Source organism: Hipposideros armiger, unplaced genomic scaffold (assembly GCF_001890085.2).
Source record: "Hipposideros armiger isolate ML-2016 unplaced genomic scaffold, ASM189008v1 scaffold_89, whole genome shotgun sequence".
NCBI classification, from domain to species: domain Eukaryota; kingdom Metazoa; phylum Chordata; class Mammalia; order Chiroptera; family Hipposideridae; genus Hipposideros; species Hipposideros armiger.
Genome location: NW_017731439.1, coordinates 2,012,160 through 2,025,509, shown reverse-complemented (window position 1 = coordinate 2,025,509; position 13,350 = coordinate 2,012,160). Strand labels below are relative to the sequence as shown.

The 13,350-nt window shown below is 37.9% G+C and overlaps 1 protein-coding gene across 2 annotated transcripts in view; it reads right to left on the bottom strand.

The window, feature by feature from the left end:
- The window catches only part of MCM8 (minichromosome maintenance 8 homologous recombination repair factor), a 38,865-nt gene that overhangs the window by 16,782 nt on the left and 8,733 nt on the right, over positions 1-13,350 (bottom strand). For both annotated transcript variants that reach the window (XM_019644644.1, XM_019644645.1), the window contains exons 7-12: positions 12,873-13,071; positions 8,828-8,913; positions 7,213-7,364; positions 6,777-6,972; positions 3,552-3,582; positions 2,567-2,707 (exon numbers count right to left, since the gene is read on the bottom strand). In XM_019644644.1, coding sequence (XP_019500189.1) covers positions 2,567-2,707; positions 3,552-3,582; positions 6,777-6,972; positions 7,213-7,364; positions 8,828-8,913; positions 12,873-13,071 — 805 coding nt within the window. The remainder of the gene's footprint in view (positions 1-2,566; positions 2,708-3,551; positions 3,583-6,776; positions 6,973-7,212; positions 7,365-8,827; positions 8,914-12,872; positions 13,072-13,350) is intronic.

The window sequence follows — 13,350 nt, the reverse complement described above, 5'->3', positions numbered from 1 at the left end:
AGCCCAGCTCCAGGTTGAGCTGTTGTTCAGCATCTTAGCTGTGGAGGGCAGTGTCACTGGCCCTCATATGTGGGATCCGAACCGGGGCCCTTTGGCGTCCCAAGCCAGTTCTTAACCATTGCGCCAACTCGGCCGGCCCCTGCCTTATATTTTATCACATACTGCCCTGAGGAATAAATGAGATCGTGTTTGTAAGACACGTAACCTGGTACCCAGCACACAATACGTGCCCAATGCAAGACCACTGTATATGGCCATGCACTACACAACTCCAGGAGATGGTGCTCACACCGTTATCTCTGTCAGAGTAATCTGGGCTTGTGCAGTGCACCGGCCAAGGGACCCTATGGTGCCTGGCTTATAAACAGCTATAACTATTTTTGTTACTTATAATTCCTTGTTAGTCTGAGAGTATGATGGTTTACTAAATGGTCAGAAGAAAGGGGAATTAAAAACAATGTAACTGACTCATAACTGTTAGTGTTAGCTTACTTTTTAAAAATCCTGGCTTAGTGGGGCTAGCAGATTTACATGCGATACCTTCAACTATTTGCAACATTTAATTTCCACTAATATTACAGATTCTATTTTTAAATTGAGACAAGGGTTTTAAAGATATTATTTTGGGTTTAAAAAATATGAAAAACTGCCAATATTATTTTGGGTTTAAAAAATATGAAAAACTGCCAATGTCATTTCTTGATATTAAAACATTTTTAGGTCAGCCATGTGGCTCATTGGTTAAGAGCTGACTTGGGAGTGCGAGCTCTTGAGCAGCAGGACCACCGGTTCAGATCCCACATGGGCCAGTGACACTGCGCTCTCTACAGCTAAGATGGTGAACAACAGTTTGACCTGAGCTGGGCTGCTGTGAGTTGCCGGCGATGGTGTAGGCTGCAGTGGGGCTGCAATGGGCTGCCGTGAGCTGCAGTGAGCCACCGTCCAATGGCCAGCTACCAATCTGCCTCAGCCGGGAAGAGCGCAACGATCACAATACCAACATGGGCCAGTGAAGCAACGTCCTCCACAACTAGACTGAAGGACAAAAGGACAGCAACTTGTCTGTTCCCCTTCCCTGATTCCCTAACGCTGTTCCCCTCCCCCAATTCCCCAATAAAATCTTGGGGGGGGGGGAACAACAAAAAAACCATTTTCAGTGCCATTAATGTATTTTGGAACCATTATCTGCCAAGAAGTATTTTGTAAATAAAAAAGGAGTAAGAGAGAAAAATGAAGTTTTATATGCTGTAAGCAAAGTATAAAAATTAAATGATTTTGTACAAATAATAGATACTGTGGAGGTTAATCCAGGCTTCAACCTATAATATACTAATTCAAAAATCAAACACACAATGCTTTAAAAAGAAAAGCTGTAACAATTTAGATCCCCACATGTACCTTTTGTATGCATATTCTGGTTAAGTATCCTGTTTTCATTTTTATCAACTTTGTTTCACCTGCAAATGGGTACTCTGTGCCAGGCTTGTAGCAAGGGCTCAGAACAGAATGTTTTTTAAAAAAATAGGCCCAGTTAGTCAAAAGGAACAAAATATGGAAATGGATGAAATGTCAGATTAGGAATTAAAATGATGACTGGTTTAACACTCAACCACAGGAAATAAAGACTCACTCTGACGAGAAGGAGAATAGAATAGGTTTACAGAGACCAAGGCAGTTCTCCGTCCTGGCTGCACATCACAATCACCTGTGGAGGGTTATGCACGCAGATACCAGGATCCTAACCCAGAGACTTAATTCATTTGGCCTGCAGCAGGCCATAGTATTTTCAAAGAGCTCCAAAGGTGTCAGAGTTCCCAGCCCCCACACGAAGATGCAGAAGTCATAGGAGTACAATTTACCAAAGAGCCAGGGAGCCCCTGGTCTAGTCACATTTTTCTATATGGGGGTGGGTGGTAAGGAGGGAGGATAGGGGCATTCTTAGAAAGGACATTATGGCTGGTTTACCAGGTGTCACTCCAAGGAAACCACAAGCATTCTTGTAGGGCCATCATAAGCCCTTGAGGGGTGAATCACTGGACTCTGCCTGGCAGAGACAAAAGCTTCTTGGGGACCAACAACAAACTGGTCACAGAAGCTGCCTTGCTTTGGACTCAGAAGCAGCTGAGATACCAACAGATTTCTTAGCTTTATCAGATTATTCTTCAAGCCCAATACAGTGTTTACTGAGTTGTGTGAAGAGAAAATGGGTGACCCTACTTCACTTTCTTGAACTATTCTGTTCATAGGAGAGGTCCCAACAATAAAGACTAGCAAAGCAATGCTGGATACAAAAAAGAGGTTAGGGAAATAAATGGCTGATGTTTCACAATAGTTGACATCTCAACAGATTGGCATGCCTGTGCAGCCTGTGTGACAGGAGCTAGCTCAATTTGAAAAGATGCTCAGATACAAGTTTTATATTCCTTACACAAACCCAATCATTTATACCACCAGGCAAACTAGATCCTCTGGAACACACACACTACATGCCTTGAGTAAATTCATTTGTGAATTATTCATGCGTTTTATAAGCAAAAGGTAAAATATTAAATGATTGATTTCCTACCTGTAGCATCTGACTCTTTCCCAAGCCTGGATCTCCAACAACAAGGATATGAGGGTCTCCCCGAATTGGAATTCTGTTTTTGTCATCTGCATATTTCTGGCTTCCTCCAAAGAGTGCTAACACCAAACCTGCTTTAACAAGCTCAAGTATGAAAGAAGGGGGGAAGGGGAGAATAAGAGTGAGAAAAATATAAAGATGACTAGCAAAAGGGGTGCTCCTTTTAGTTTATGACATTTATTTAAGAATTTTTTAAAGCATGATTGAACTTAAATTTTTTCTAAGAAAAGTTAAGTCTAATAATATGAACTATAATGTAAATGATTAAAAAGCAAAAACTAGAAGCATGTAAAATCAGAGCAGTATTTTTTTTTTTAGGTTTTTAAAGTAACATTTATTTTTTAAAAATTAACATATGCATATAATAGGAAACTGAAAAACACAAGAACAAAGTCATCATAATCACAGTTAGTTTGACATGTCCTTCTAGGTCCACTGTGTGTATCTACACAACTAAGCTTCCATCTTTATGTAATTAAGATTGTATAGTTATGTATCAAGTTTTTTCACACATCATATTTACCATTTCAAAATCCCAAAGCTGAATGAATACCGGTATTTTGATAACCAGTAACATGCTATACCAACTCAACAAAACAGTATCTTTAAAGTGACTGAGTGAAGACCTACCTTGCAAGGCATGAATCCATTTCACAAAACTGAGAAATATTTGTTGGTTTCTGCTTTAATGTTTACAGTGTCCAGAGTCAGTTTAAAGGAAGCTCACTCCTATTAACTCTTAATTAGTAAGCAACTTTTTCTTACAAGGGGCTATAGTTTGCCTGTCACAGCATTCGTTTATGGAGAAGAATGATTCATATTAAAATATGAATAACTGGCCAACAGAAATTAGCTATTTTTTATAAAGTCTAATTTTATTTTTGCCAACTTGATATATTTTTGAGTAAAGATGAAATAAAATACTTACTTCATGGCCAAAAATGACAGGGCAAAGTGAGCTGAAAAACAGAATACAACCTATAAATTCTAACTTACACTTCATTAATCTACTAGAAGATCTACTTTACAGTTTGATTAACTTGCTTTGTTTTGCATCAACAAGACAAAAATAAAAAATTTACATCCCCTCAAATAACTCAGGAAGTTTTATTCTAACAGCAAATTTCTCAAAATTCTTGGTAAATTATAAAGGGAAGAATGCTTAAAAACTGTGTAAGCGTAAGGGAGACAGGATACTTGTAGAGTATTTTGAAGTAATTAAATATACAGTTGATCTTTTTATACTACTAGTCTTTAAAATGGATCATAATCATGGTCTTCCACTTGAGGATACATAATTATATTGTATTTTATGTGACTAGACATCTTCAGACTTGTGCAGCCAAGTCACTGAAAGGAGACTAAAGGGTGACCTGATACATATTTTAAGGTGGGATAAAATTTCATTTTTCAGTTCAATTCAAAGAATCAGAATAAATAAGACCATATAAGAATATAACAAAGTATAGCTACATTTATCAATTGTACAAACAAGGAACACAAGAAAACAGTGTGGAAGAGATAGATTAAAGAGTAAATAAACTGTAAGTCATTATCCCTTTTAATATACGTAAACACGGATGCTGGTGTCCTGCCATATCCCCTTTGCACTCCCTGTCCAGCAGGTTGCTGCCATAACCACTGCTGGCTTCCTACCTGTACCTACATCTGTCCATCGAAGGGTTTTCTATGGCAGCAGACAGGCTAGAAGTGCTGAGTTATCTAAAGTTCCCAGGAGCAGCCCCAAATGAAGGCCCCTGGATGGAAAAATACTTAGTTCTGCAGTCTAGAGTCCCAGAGGCCTTGGGAAGATTAAGCCCCGATGCTAGTAGTAACCTATTCATTAAGGCACCACACACTCATTGACTGCCATCCTTTATCTGTCTCACTTCCCAATTCCCCTACCAATATGCTTCCCAAATCAGTGCTTCTGAAGGAACCTAAACTAAAACATAACCTTCCACTGTCATCTCCGTTCTCCGTTCAAGGTCATCCATTTGTTAATCTGGCAAGAGTTAACAACCTTTTCTTAAAGGTCCAGAAGGTAAATATTTTCAGTTCTATTGTCTTGGTCACAACTATTCAATTTGTCCTAAAGCAATGGTCAACAATATGTAAATAAATGGGTGGGGCTGTGCTCTAATGGAACTTTATTTACAAAAATAAGCACCCTACCCAGTTTGCCAACCGCTGCAAGATTAGCAAATAGAGGGCCATAAAAAATTTCTAGTTTTGATGTTGAAATCACAAACTTAGAACAAAAAGGTAAAGGCAAACTGTGGGACAAAAACCCTAGTTTTTCATACTAGCTTATCTTTTATAAGTAATACAGAGGAAGGACCACTACAAATATTCATTTTTATTTATAACAGAGGAGGGGAACCAATCAAAAAGGTGTTTTGATCCTCAGCCAAGTAGCTCCTGGGCCCCTGGCTACAGACCACTCACCATACCCTCACTTCTCAGCAGATCAGACCCCCACCTGGGCTCAGTAACCTCTCTCCCACCATGCTTTAGACTAAACCCCTGTGGAACTCCATACTTTCTTAGTCGGCTAATTAATATATTAAAGGCAGAAAGAAAAAGAGTCCAAGCCCTGAAGGAGAAAGCATGCATGACAACACCCATTTTCCTAATACAAAGCATTTCAAAACCTCGGTTCTTTAACTTCTCTTAGGTATATCTATTATTCAGTCTCACTTCCCCATATTTCTTCAAAATTATCCAGAAAATTGTCAAAAAAGTATCAACATAACAGCGCATAGTTAATTATGTTAAGTATATTATGGAATCTCATTCACTCTTCAGAACAACCTTCTGAGACAAGTATTAGATGATAAAAATGAAGAAGTTCAGCAACATGCCCCAGATCACACGAAGTGGCTGAAGCAGGATTCTAACTTAGGTTTATTTCCAAAACCGAGCTCTTAACTACTAAAGCCAATATGCCTCTGCTTTGCTTCTTTCTTCTCTACTGCATGGCCATAACAAGAAAATAAAAAACTTATGAAATACTTATTGAATGTTAAGTGAGTTCTACATAAACGTCTTTCTTGCTTTTTAAAGTGAAAAAATAATCCCTTACATACAACTAACTGAAATGACTTTGGAGTTCATTGTCTCATTACTCTCTTGTGAGATAGTAAATTTCCCTTAATGTTTAAACTAGACCTCAGCAAACTTTTCTGTAAAGGACTAGGCATGTAAGTATCTGTGAGCTATTTGTTTGAATGTGCCTGTGTTCCAATAAAAGTTTATTTATGGACAGCGAAACTTCAATTTCATATAATTTGGGGTGTCATGAAGTATTCTTTTGACTTTCTTTTAGCCATTAAAAAATGTACAAACCATTCTTAGCTCATGGACCAAACAAAAATGGGCAGTTAGCAGGGTTTGACCTGTGAACCACAGTTTGCAACTGTGGACTAAAAGGGGCCACATACTAAACCCGACAAGCTCAAGGGAGGCCTGCATGGCAGGCCCTACAAACTCAAAGACCAAAAAGTAATCACATAGGATGGTCTGAACAGAAAAACTCCTAAAAGTGGGTCACGGTGGGGAGTCACATCCTAGGCCTGTTGCTTCCTTGACAATGATCAATCTTTACCTCCAGCAAGCCAGTTTATTAATCTTTTCACATCTTTGAAATGTAAGAGTAATTCCCTTTTCCAGACCCCTCAGTGCACAACCATGCACCATAGCAAGAGACCACAGAACCCCTCATTGTTATCTTGTTCCCAGAATACCATCTCTATGTGCTGTAAATGTTAACTATCCTGTACCCACCAATGTAAAAGTATGCATCTCTGCATTTTACTTTTTATTCAATCTCAGAGATTTCCCTGCTTTGCTTTCTCCCACCCCTTAACCTACCACACCAACGGATTTCACATAACCCTCCTTACATCTCCTTTTACTCTAATGTGTAAAATAAACTGCAAACTGCTATTCTCTGGCACTTTTCCTCAATCTGTGGAGATTTTGCTTCCTGGCAATTGTCATTAGTTTGGCTCAAATAAAGTCATAAAAATTCTCTACAGGTTTGGACATTTTTTATGTCGAGACAACCATTTGACTAGTTTTTTGTTACTTCTAGCCCAGAGCACCCCAACATGCACACAAATAATAAAACCTCAGATAATGTCATACATACTTGATGATAAGTTTGAACAGGTTTTCTTCAGCTTGAATCTCTTGGATGGCATAAAAGTCTTTAAGTGAGAACTCCATCAATGTTCCATGCTTACACCCATCCTCAGGAGCCTTTGTTTTCTGTCCTTTGCTATTGCTAATAGAATTTGCTTCGATGTACAAAAGGAACATGCATTTGTCATTCTTATTTCGAGAACCTGTCAATTTCAAAGTATGAAATATAACAATTGGTATGTTCATTTTCCCTACAAAGATTCAAAGAGAATGTAGAAAATGGCACAGGGAGCTAGCTACAAATAAACCTTAATTTCAGAGGAAAAGTTTCACCTATGTAATAAACAAGGAACCCCCTACATTAATGGAGATTCAGAAGTATCTTAAAAGACAAACGCTGACAAATTATTGTGGGACAATCAAAGTGAGTAATTATACCATACCTTCCTCGGCATTTGAGACTTTGACAACTCCAGTAATAGTCACAGTGTCTCCCGGAACACAGTTATCCACAAGATCATGAACAAGCTCACACTCTATTGTGCGTGGAATCCGACCTGTTTCTCGCTGATCATCAGACATCAGCTCCTGGATTCTAAAAAGGTAAAATTTCCAGTTAAGGATGGCAGGATGAGTGCATGCATTTGTCTACCCTCCCTCCAAAATGCCCACCAAAATTAGTCACTAGAAGAGTGAAGTTTTTGGGTCTGTGGATGAATCAGCAAACGGGATACTAAAATTTTAGAAATCAGCAAATGGGAAAGTATTGATGGATAAAACAAAGTGATGTTCACAAAACATACAGGAAGTTATAAGGGTACAAGAAATGTGGGTGCCAAAGTTTGCTATCCCTAACTTCGATTTCCTAATATCAGGAGTTGTTCAAATCCAATTAAAATATGTAAGCCTATTTTCTTTCTGCTATTTTTACCTAAAAACTAAGAGATTTCATTGAAATAATCAAATTACCCAGAATCTTCTATGCATATATCCTATTGTGACCCTTATATAGCACCCCGAGGTCCTCATCACACCCGTTAGTAGTTAGAAAGTCCTGCAGATGTGGGAGGGAACCAGGGTCCCCTACTCACTGGGAACACGATCACCTTCAGGAGTCATTTCCTGAAAAGAGGAAAAACATTTCCTCTTTTATAAAATAGAGTGTAAATATCTCAGCACAGTGAAGTTAATTAATACATATGTTGGTCTTGGTTTTTACAGGACAGAAAGGGGTAAAGCTAGGACAGGGCTTGGTAGCAACCTATCTCATTTTTCCTCTACCTTCTTAGTTTTTTAAGACCATTATGGCCAGGTTTCCTGGAGAGCACTCTACCTTCAAAACTACCCATTATTTTATATTTAGGATGAGTTATGGGACTACAGCCAGAAAAATGGAATAAATTGTTGGATTAAAAATAGATATGCAAAAAGAAAATATCTGACTCGTGGAAGAAAAGTTTATTTTTTAAAAAATATCTATAGTAAAATGCTTCATGGATAATGAGAACATGAAATGAAACACACCCATTTCTAATAAATTATTTTAAACTTTCAAAATGATATTATTTCAATCACAGCTCATTATGGAATGAATTATACAGCTTTGCTTATAGTCAGTCTACATCCAGTTCAATGAGTTACATAAGTGAAAAATAAAATGAACTATTTCTCAGTAGCAAAAGGACATAATACAATAAAACCTTGAATTGCAAGTAATGTGGTTTGTGAGTATTTTGCAAGACAAGCAAACATTTCTAATACATTTTAATGTGGTAAACAAACAATGTCTTGCAATATGAGTTGTTTGTTTCCGGAACAAATTATGCTCGCAAACCAAGGTATTACTGTACTTGCATATCAAATCCTTTCTGGAATCTGATTGGAAACCAATTTCAAAGACAATTATCATTTCAACACATCAACTCCTAATCAAACCTTGTATTATACACTTTATCGCTGACTACAAATAATCACAGTATACTACAGGGAAATTAAAGACGTACTTGGCAGTAGGAGAAATCTAAAACCTGCCTTTTATTAAATAATCTGACTGCTTACTTGATTGACTGCCAGTCCATCGTCACTGTGAGAGGAGAGCTACGCAGAGCAGTAAATGACTTCCCTCGACATGTAGGCACAGGACACTGCAACAAGATGAATTCACATTCAGATTCTGATACACTACATTCACACCTCAAGCTAAAATGCCTCATTTAATATTGTCTTAAAAGCTGTTCTCAGAATGGTATTTAAAATGCAGTAGGAACTGCAATGATTTTCTTTCCTTCGGCACTGACTCTGTATCACGAGCTACTGAGGCACTTTTTCAGCTGGCCCCTCTAGATGACTGCTCTCTTTCTGCTTGGGTATTCAAGGCTCCTCACTTGCCTCTCACCCTAAGCACTATTCCTTCCTTGGTGCCCGTGCAGTCTCCTACCCTTGCATGCCCCCTCGCATTCAGTCCCACACACCCAGCCTCAATCCTTCCCTTTTCAAAGGCCCTTCCTGGGTCTTCTTTAGTCACCATCTCTTCCCCTTGAGCCTCCTTTTGCACTGTTGGTATAGGATAATATTCACGTCACTTGTTTAATGACTGGACTTTAAGGTGCATTATAAATTCAGAGACTGTGGCAGACTGTATTTTCCAAATATGGTTGCAACAATATCTCCCCATGAGCCTTTCCACAACCTTGCCACTCCCCCATCAAGAAATGGAGTCTAATTTCCCCTTCTTGGAATCTGGACAGGCTTGGGACTCACTTTGTAACCAACAGGCTGTGGCAGAAGTGATGCCACCTGACTTCTGAGGCTAGCTCAAAAGAGGCAAAGCCATTTCTGCCTGTCAGCTGGACTTCTGTCTCCTGACAATAACAGCAGCCACATGAGCAGACTGAGTGTACTGAGCTGCCAATACTGTGTGAGAGAAGCCAAAACCAACCCACACAGAAAGACCACATGGAGGAGAGATGCCCTGCCAGCCCCCCACTGAATCCAGCACACCTTGTTCTTCCTGTAAGAGAAAAAAGCCTTAGGAATTTCAATTTGAGAAAATATGTAATAAATGTTAAATTTATTAAAGCCCAAGGATGGTAAAGGCAACTCTGGAAAAAAAGAATAGATATGGCAAGTCTAACTATCTTATCAAAAGTTTTAATAAAAGCAATGTAAATAAAACTATAGAGAGAGTTGGCACAAGACCAGTGACATGAAGCAGAATCACTCGTCCACAGGAGCACAGTTTACTACAGAAGATACATTATACTTCACTAGGAACAGAGGGATTAATTAACCAATGGTGACAACTGGCTTTTCACCTAAAAGAATAAAATTAGATCCTTAGTATTTGCCATTGACAAAATTGAATCCCAGCTGGATCAAAGGTCTAAACATGAAAAAACAAGGCTTAAACATTTTAGGAGAAAAGGTAAGAAATATGTTTATGATGCTTGAGTGAGGAAGGCCTTCTTAAGCACAACATAAAAATATAAAAGTAATAAAGGAAAAGATGATCAATTTGACCATGTCAAAATGGAAAACCATAAAACAAAAAAATACACCACAAAGTTTTAAAAGACAATCCCAAAACTGGGAGAAAACATCTGTAATGTATATAATCAATGATTAGTATCTACAGCTCATAAAGAACTTCTATCAATAGTACAGTAGCCCCCCATTATCTGTGGTTTTGCTTTCCGCAGTTTTTGTTATCTGTGGATAACCACGGGTTAACCTCTGTCTGAAAATATTAAGTGGAAAATTTCAGAAATAAACAATTTATAACTTTTAAACTGCTGTTCTGAGTATCAAGTTGAAGTCTCATGCTGTCCCACTCAAAATGTGAATCATCCCTTTGTCCAGCGTCTCCACAGAGTACAGGCTCCCCACCTGCTGGTCACTTAGAAGCTATCTGGGTTATCGGATCAACTGTCACAGTTTCACAGTGCTTGTGTTCTAGTAACCCTTATTTTACTTAATAATGGCCCCAAACTACAAGAGTAGTGATGCTGGCACTTTGGATATGCCAAGGGGAAGTCATAAAGTGCTTCCTTTAAGTGAAAAGGTATGTACATACAGGAAAAAAAGGGTATATATATATATATATATATATATATATATATATATATACACACACACACACACACACACATATATATAAAGGAACACACACACATATATATATATATATATATATATATATATATNGTATGTACATACAGGAAAAAAAGGGTATATATATATATATATATATATATATATATATATATATACACACACACACACACACATATATATATATATATACACACACATATATATATATATATATATATATATATATATTCCTTGATACTTAACCATATATATGGTTAAATACTATCTGCAGTTTCAGGCAGCCACTGGGGGTTGTAGAATGTATCCCCTGCAGACAAAGGGGGACTACTCTATAAAGACAAAAATAAACAGAAGCTATAAACAGAAAATTCAATAAAGAAGGAAACTGAATGACCAATAAATATGTGAAAAGAGGCTCAACCGTTAACAAAAATCATAGAAATTCATATTAAAAATGAAATACCATTTTACACCCATCAGACTGGCAAAATTAAATGCCTAACAAGGGCCGGCAGAGTGGCGCGTTGGTTAAGAGTTGGCTTGAGAGCGCCAGTTCTGAGCAGCAGGACCCCGGTTCAGATCCCACATTAGGGCCAGTGACACTGCCCTCTACAGCTAAGATGGTGAACCAACAGCTCAACCTGGAGCTGGGCTGCTGTGAGTTGCCGACAACGGCGTAGGTTGCAATGGAGCTGCAGTGGGCTCCCGTAAGCCAGCGTGAGCAGCCAGCAGCCGGCGTGAGCTGCCAAAAGCCGCTGTTAGCGGCTGTCCAGTGGCCGGCAACCAATCTGCCTCACCAGGGGAAGAGCGCAATGATAATACCAACATGGGCCAGTGAAGCAGCGTCCTCCACAACTAGACTGAAGAACAAAAAGATAGCAACTTGTCTGTTCCCCTTCCTCCCAATTCCCCAATAAAATCTTTAAAAAAGTTAAAAAATAAAAAATAAAATAAATAAAAAGCCTAACAACACCAGGTGTTAATGAAAATATGGGAAAATGATAATTGCTTAACACTACCAGGCGGGGTATAAGTTAGGACGAACACTTGAAAATAATTTGGCAATATCTAGTAAAGTTAAAAATAAGCACATCCTACAACTGAGAAATTCCTCTGCTAAGGAGAAATGTACAAGAATATTCTCTGCATCATCATCACTAATTGTACAAAACTGGAAACAACACAAATGTTCACCAGGAGAATGGATAATTAGTGGCTATTCATTTAACGAAATACTCCACAACAAAAATGAAAGAATTGATGTGTGCTTAGATAGGTAGAACTCAAAAATAACCATGTGGAAAAAAAAAGTTGCAAATGTTTCATTCAGTATACCATTTATGTAAATACACACAAGAAAACAAACCCTACATATATTGTCAATATTGATTGCAGGCTTGAGGAATACATATCAATTTCACAAATAGTGGCTGCCGCTAGGGATGGAACCAAGTGAATGGAACTGGGGAGGGGAACAGAGAGATTTCAACTCTAGTTTTGCTTAAAAATTAAGCTAAAGTCAAAAGATATTAGTATTTGCCAACTCATCATGGTGGGTATGCAGATGTTAGTTACATTATTCTCTACACTTTTCTATGGTTTTCAAAATGTTAAAGAAAAAAAGAACACTTCCAAACTCCAGAATAAAGAAAAGAAAACCTGACGTGTGTACCTATTGAGTCAAAATAGGAAAATATGAATGGAAAGGATACACATTAACTTCAGGATAATGATTGTATCCGGGAGTGTACAAGCAAGGGGTAAAAAAGACACTAATTTTACCAGTAATGCTTTGTATCTTTAAAAATATATCTGGAGCTGGCAAAATGTAAATTCTGAGCAGTGGGTAAAGGGATGTTTATTTTCCTAATTTAAAAAATAAAAATAAAAGCAAGCTCTGCGTTCAGAAACATCGGGAAATGTGTTCTGTAAATTAATTCACCTTCTCTACCAAGATAAATAAAGAGGCAGTTAAAGAACATGCAATCACCTTTGTGGGAAAATTATATTTTCCATCTGGAAGAGGAAAACTCTGAACTTCTCCACATGCAGCACAAAGAAAAGCCATCTTGGTGCAAAGAGGCTTTATGTTACTGACGCGAACCACTGTCCCTCTCAGAGCAACATATTTTCCATAGTAATTAGCTCGGACATTCTTGAGCTGTGTCAACGGCTCATAGTTGTATACCCTAAAAACAAAAACAGAACTATTTATCCATGAACTTACAATGGACAGAAAATTGAGGTTGTCTGTATTTTCACAAGTTCCTTTTAGGAGCAACCATGCAATTCTCCAACCACATCATCCCTACATAGATCAGAAATTCCACAAACATTAAATCATTCTTAGAAATAAAACATGCTAAATCTTCCCTTCTCTTCTTGTCCCACTGGCTGTTTTCTAGTGAAAAAGGAAAAAAAAAATTACAATAAAGATGAATTAAAGAAAAACAAAATTCCATTAGTTC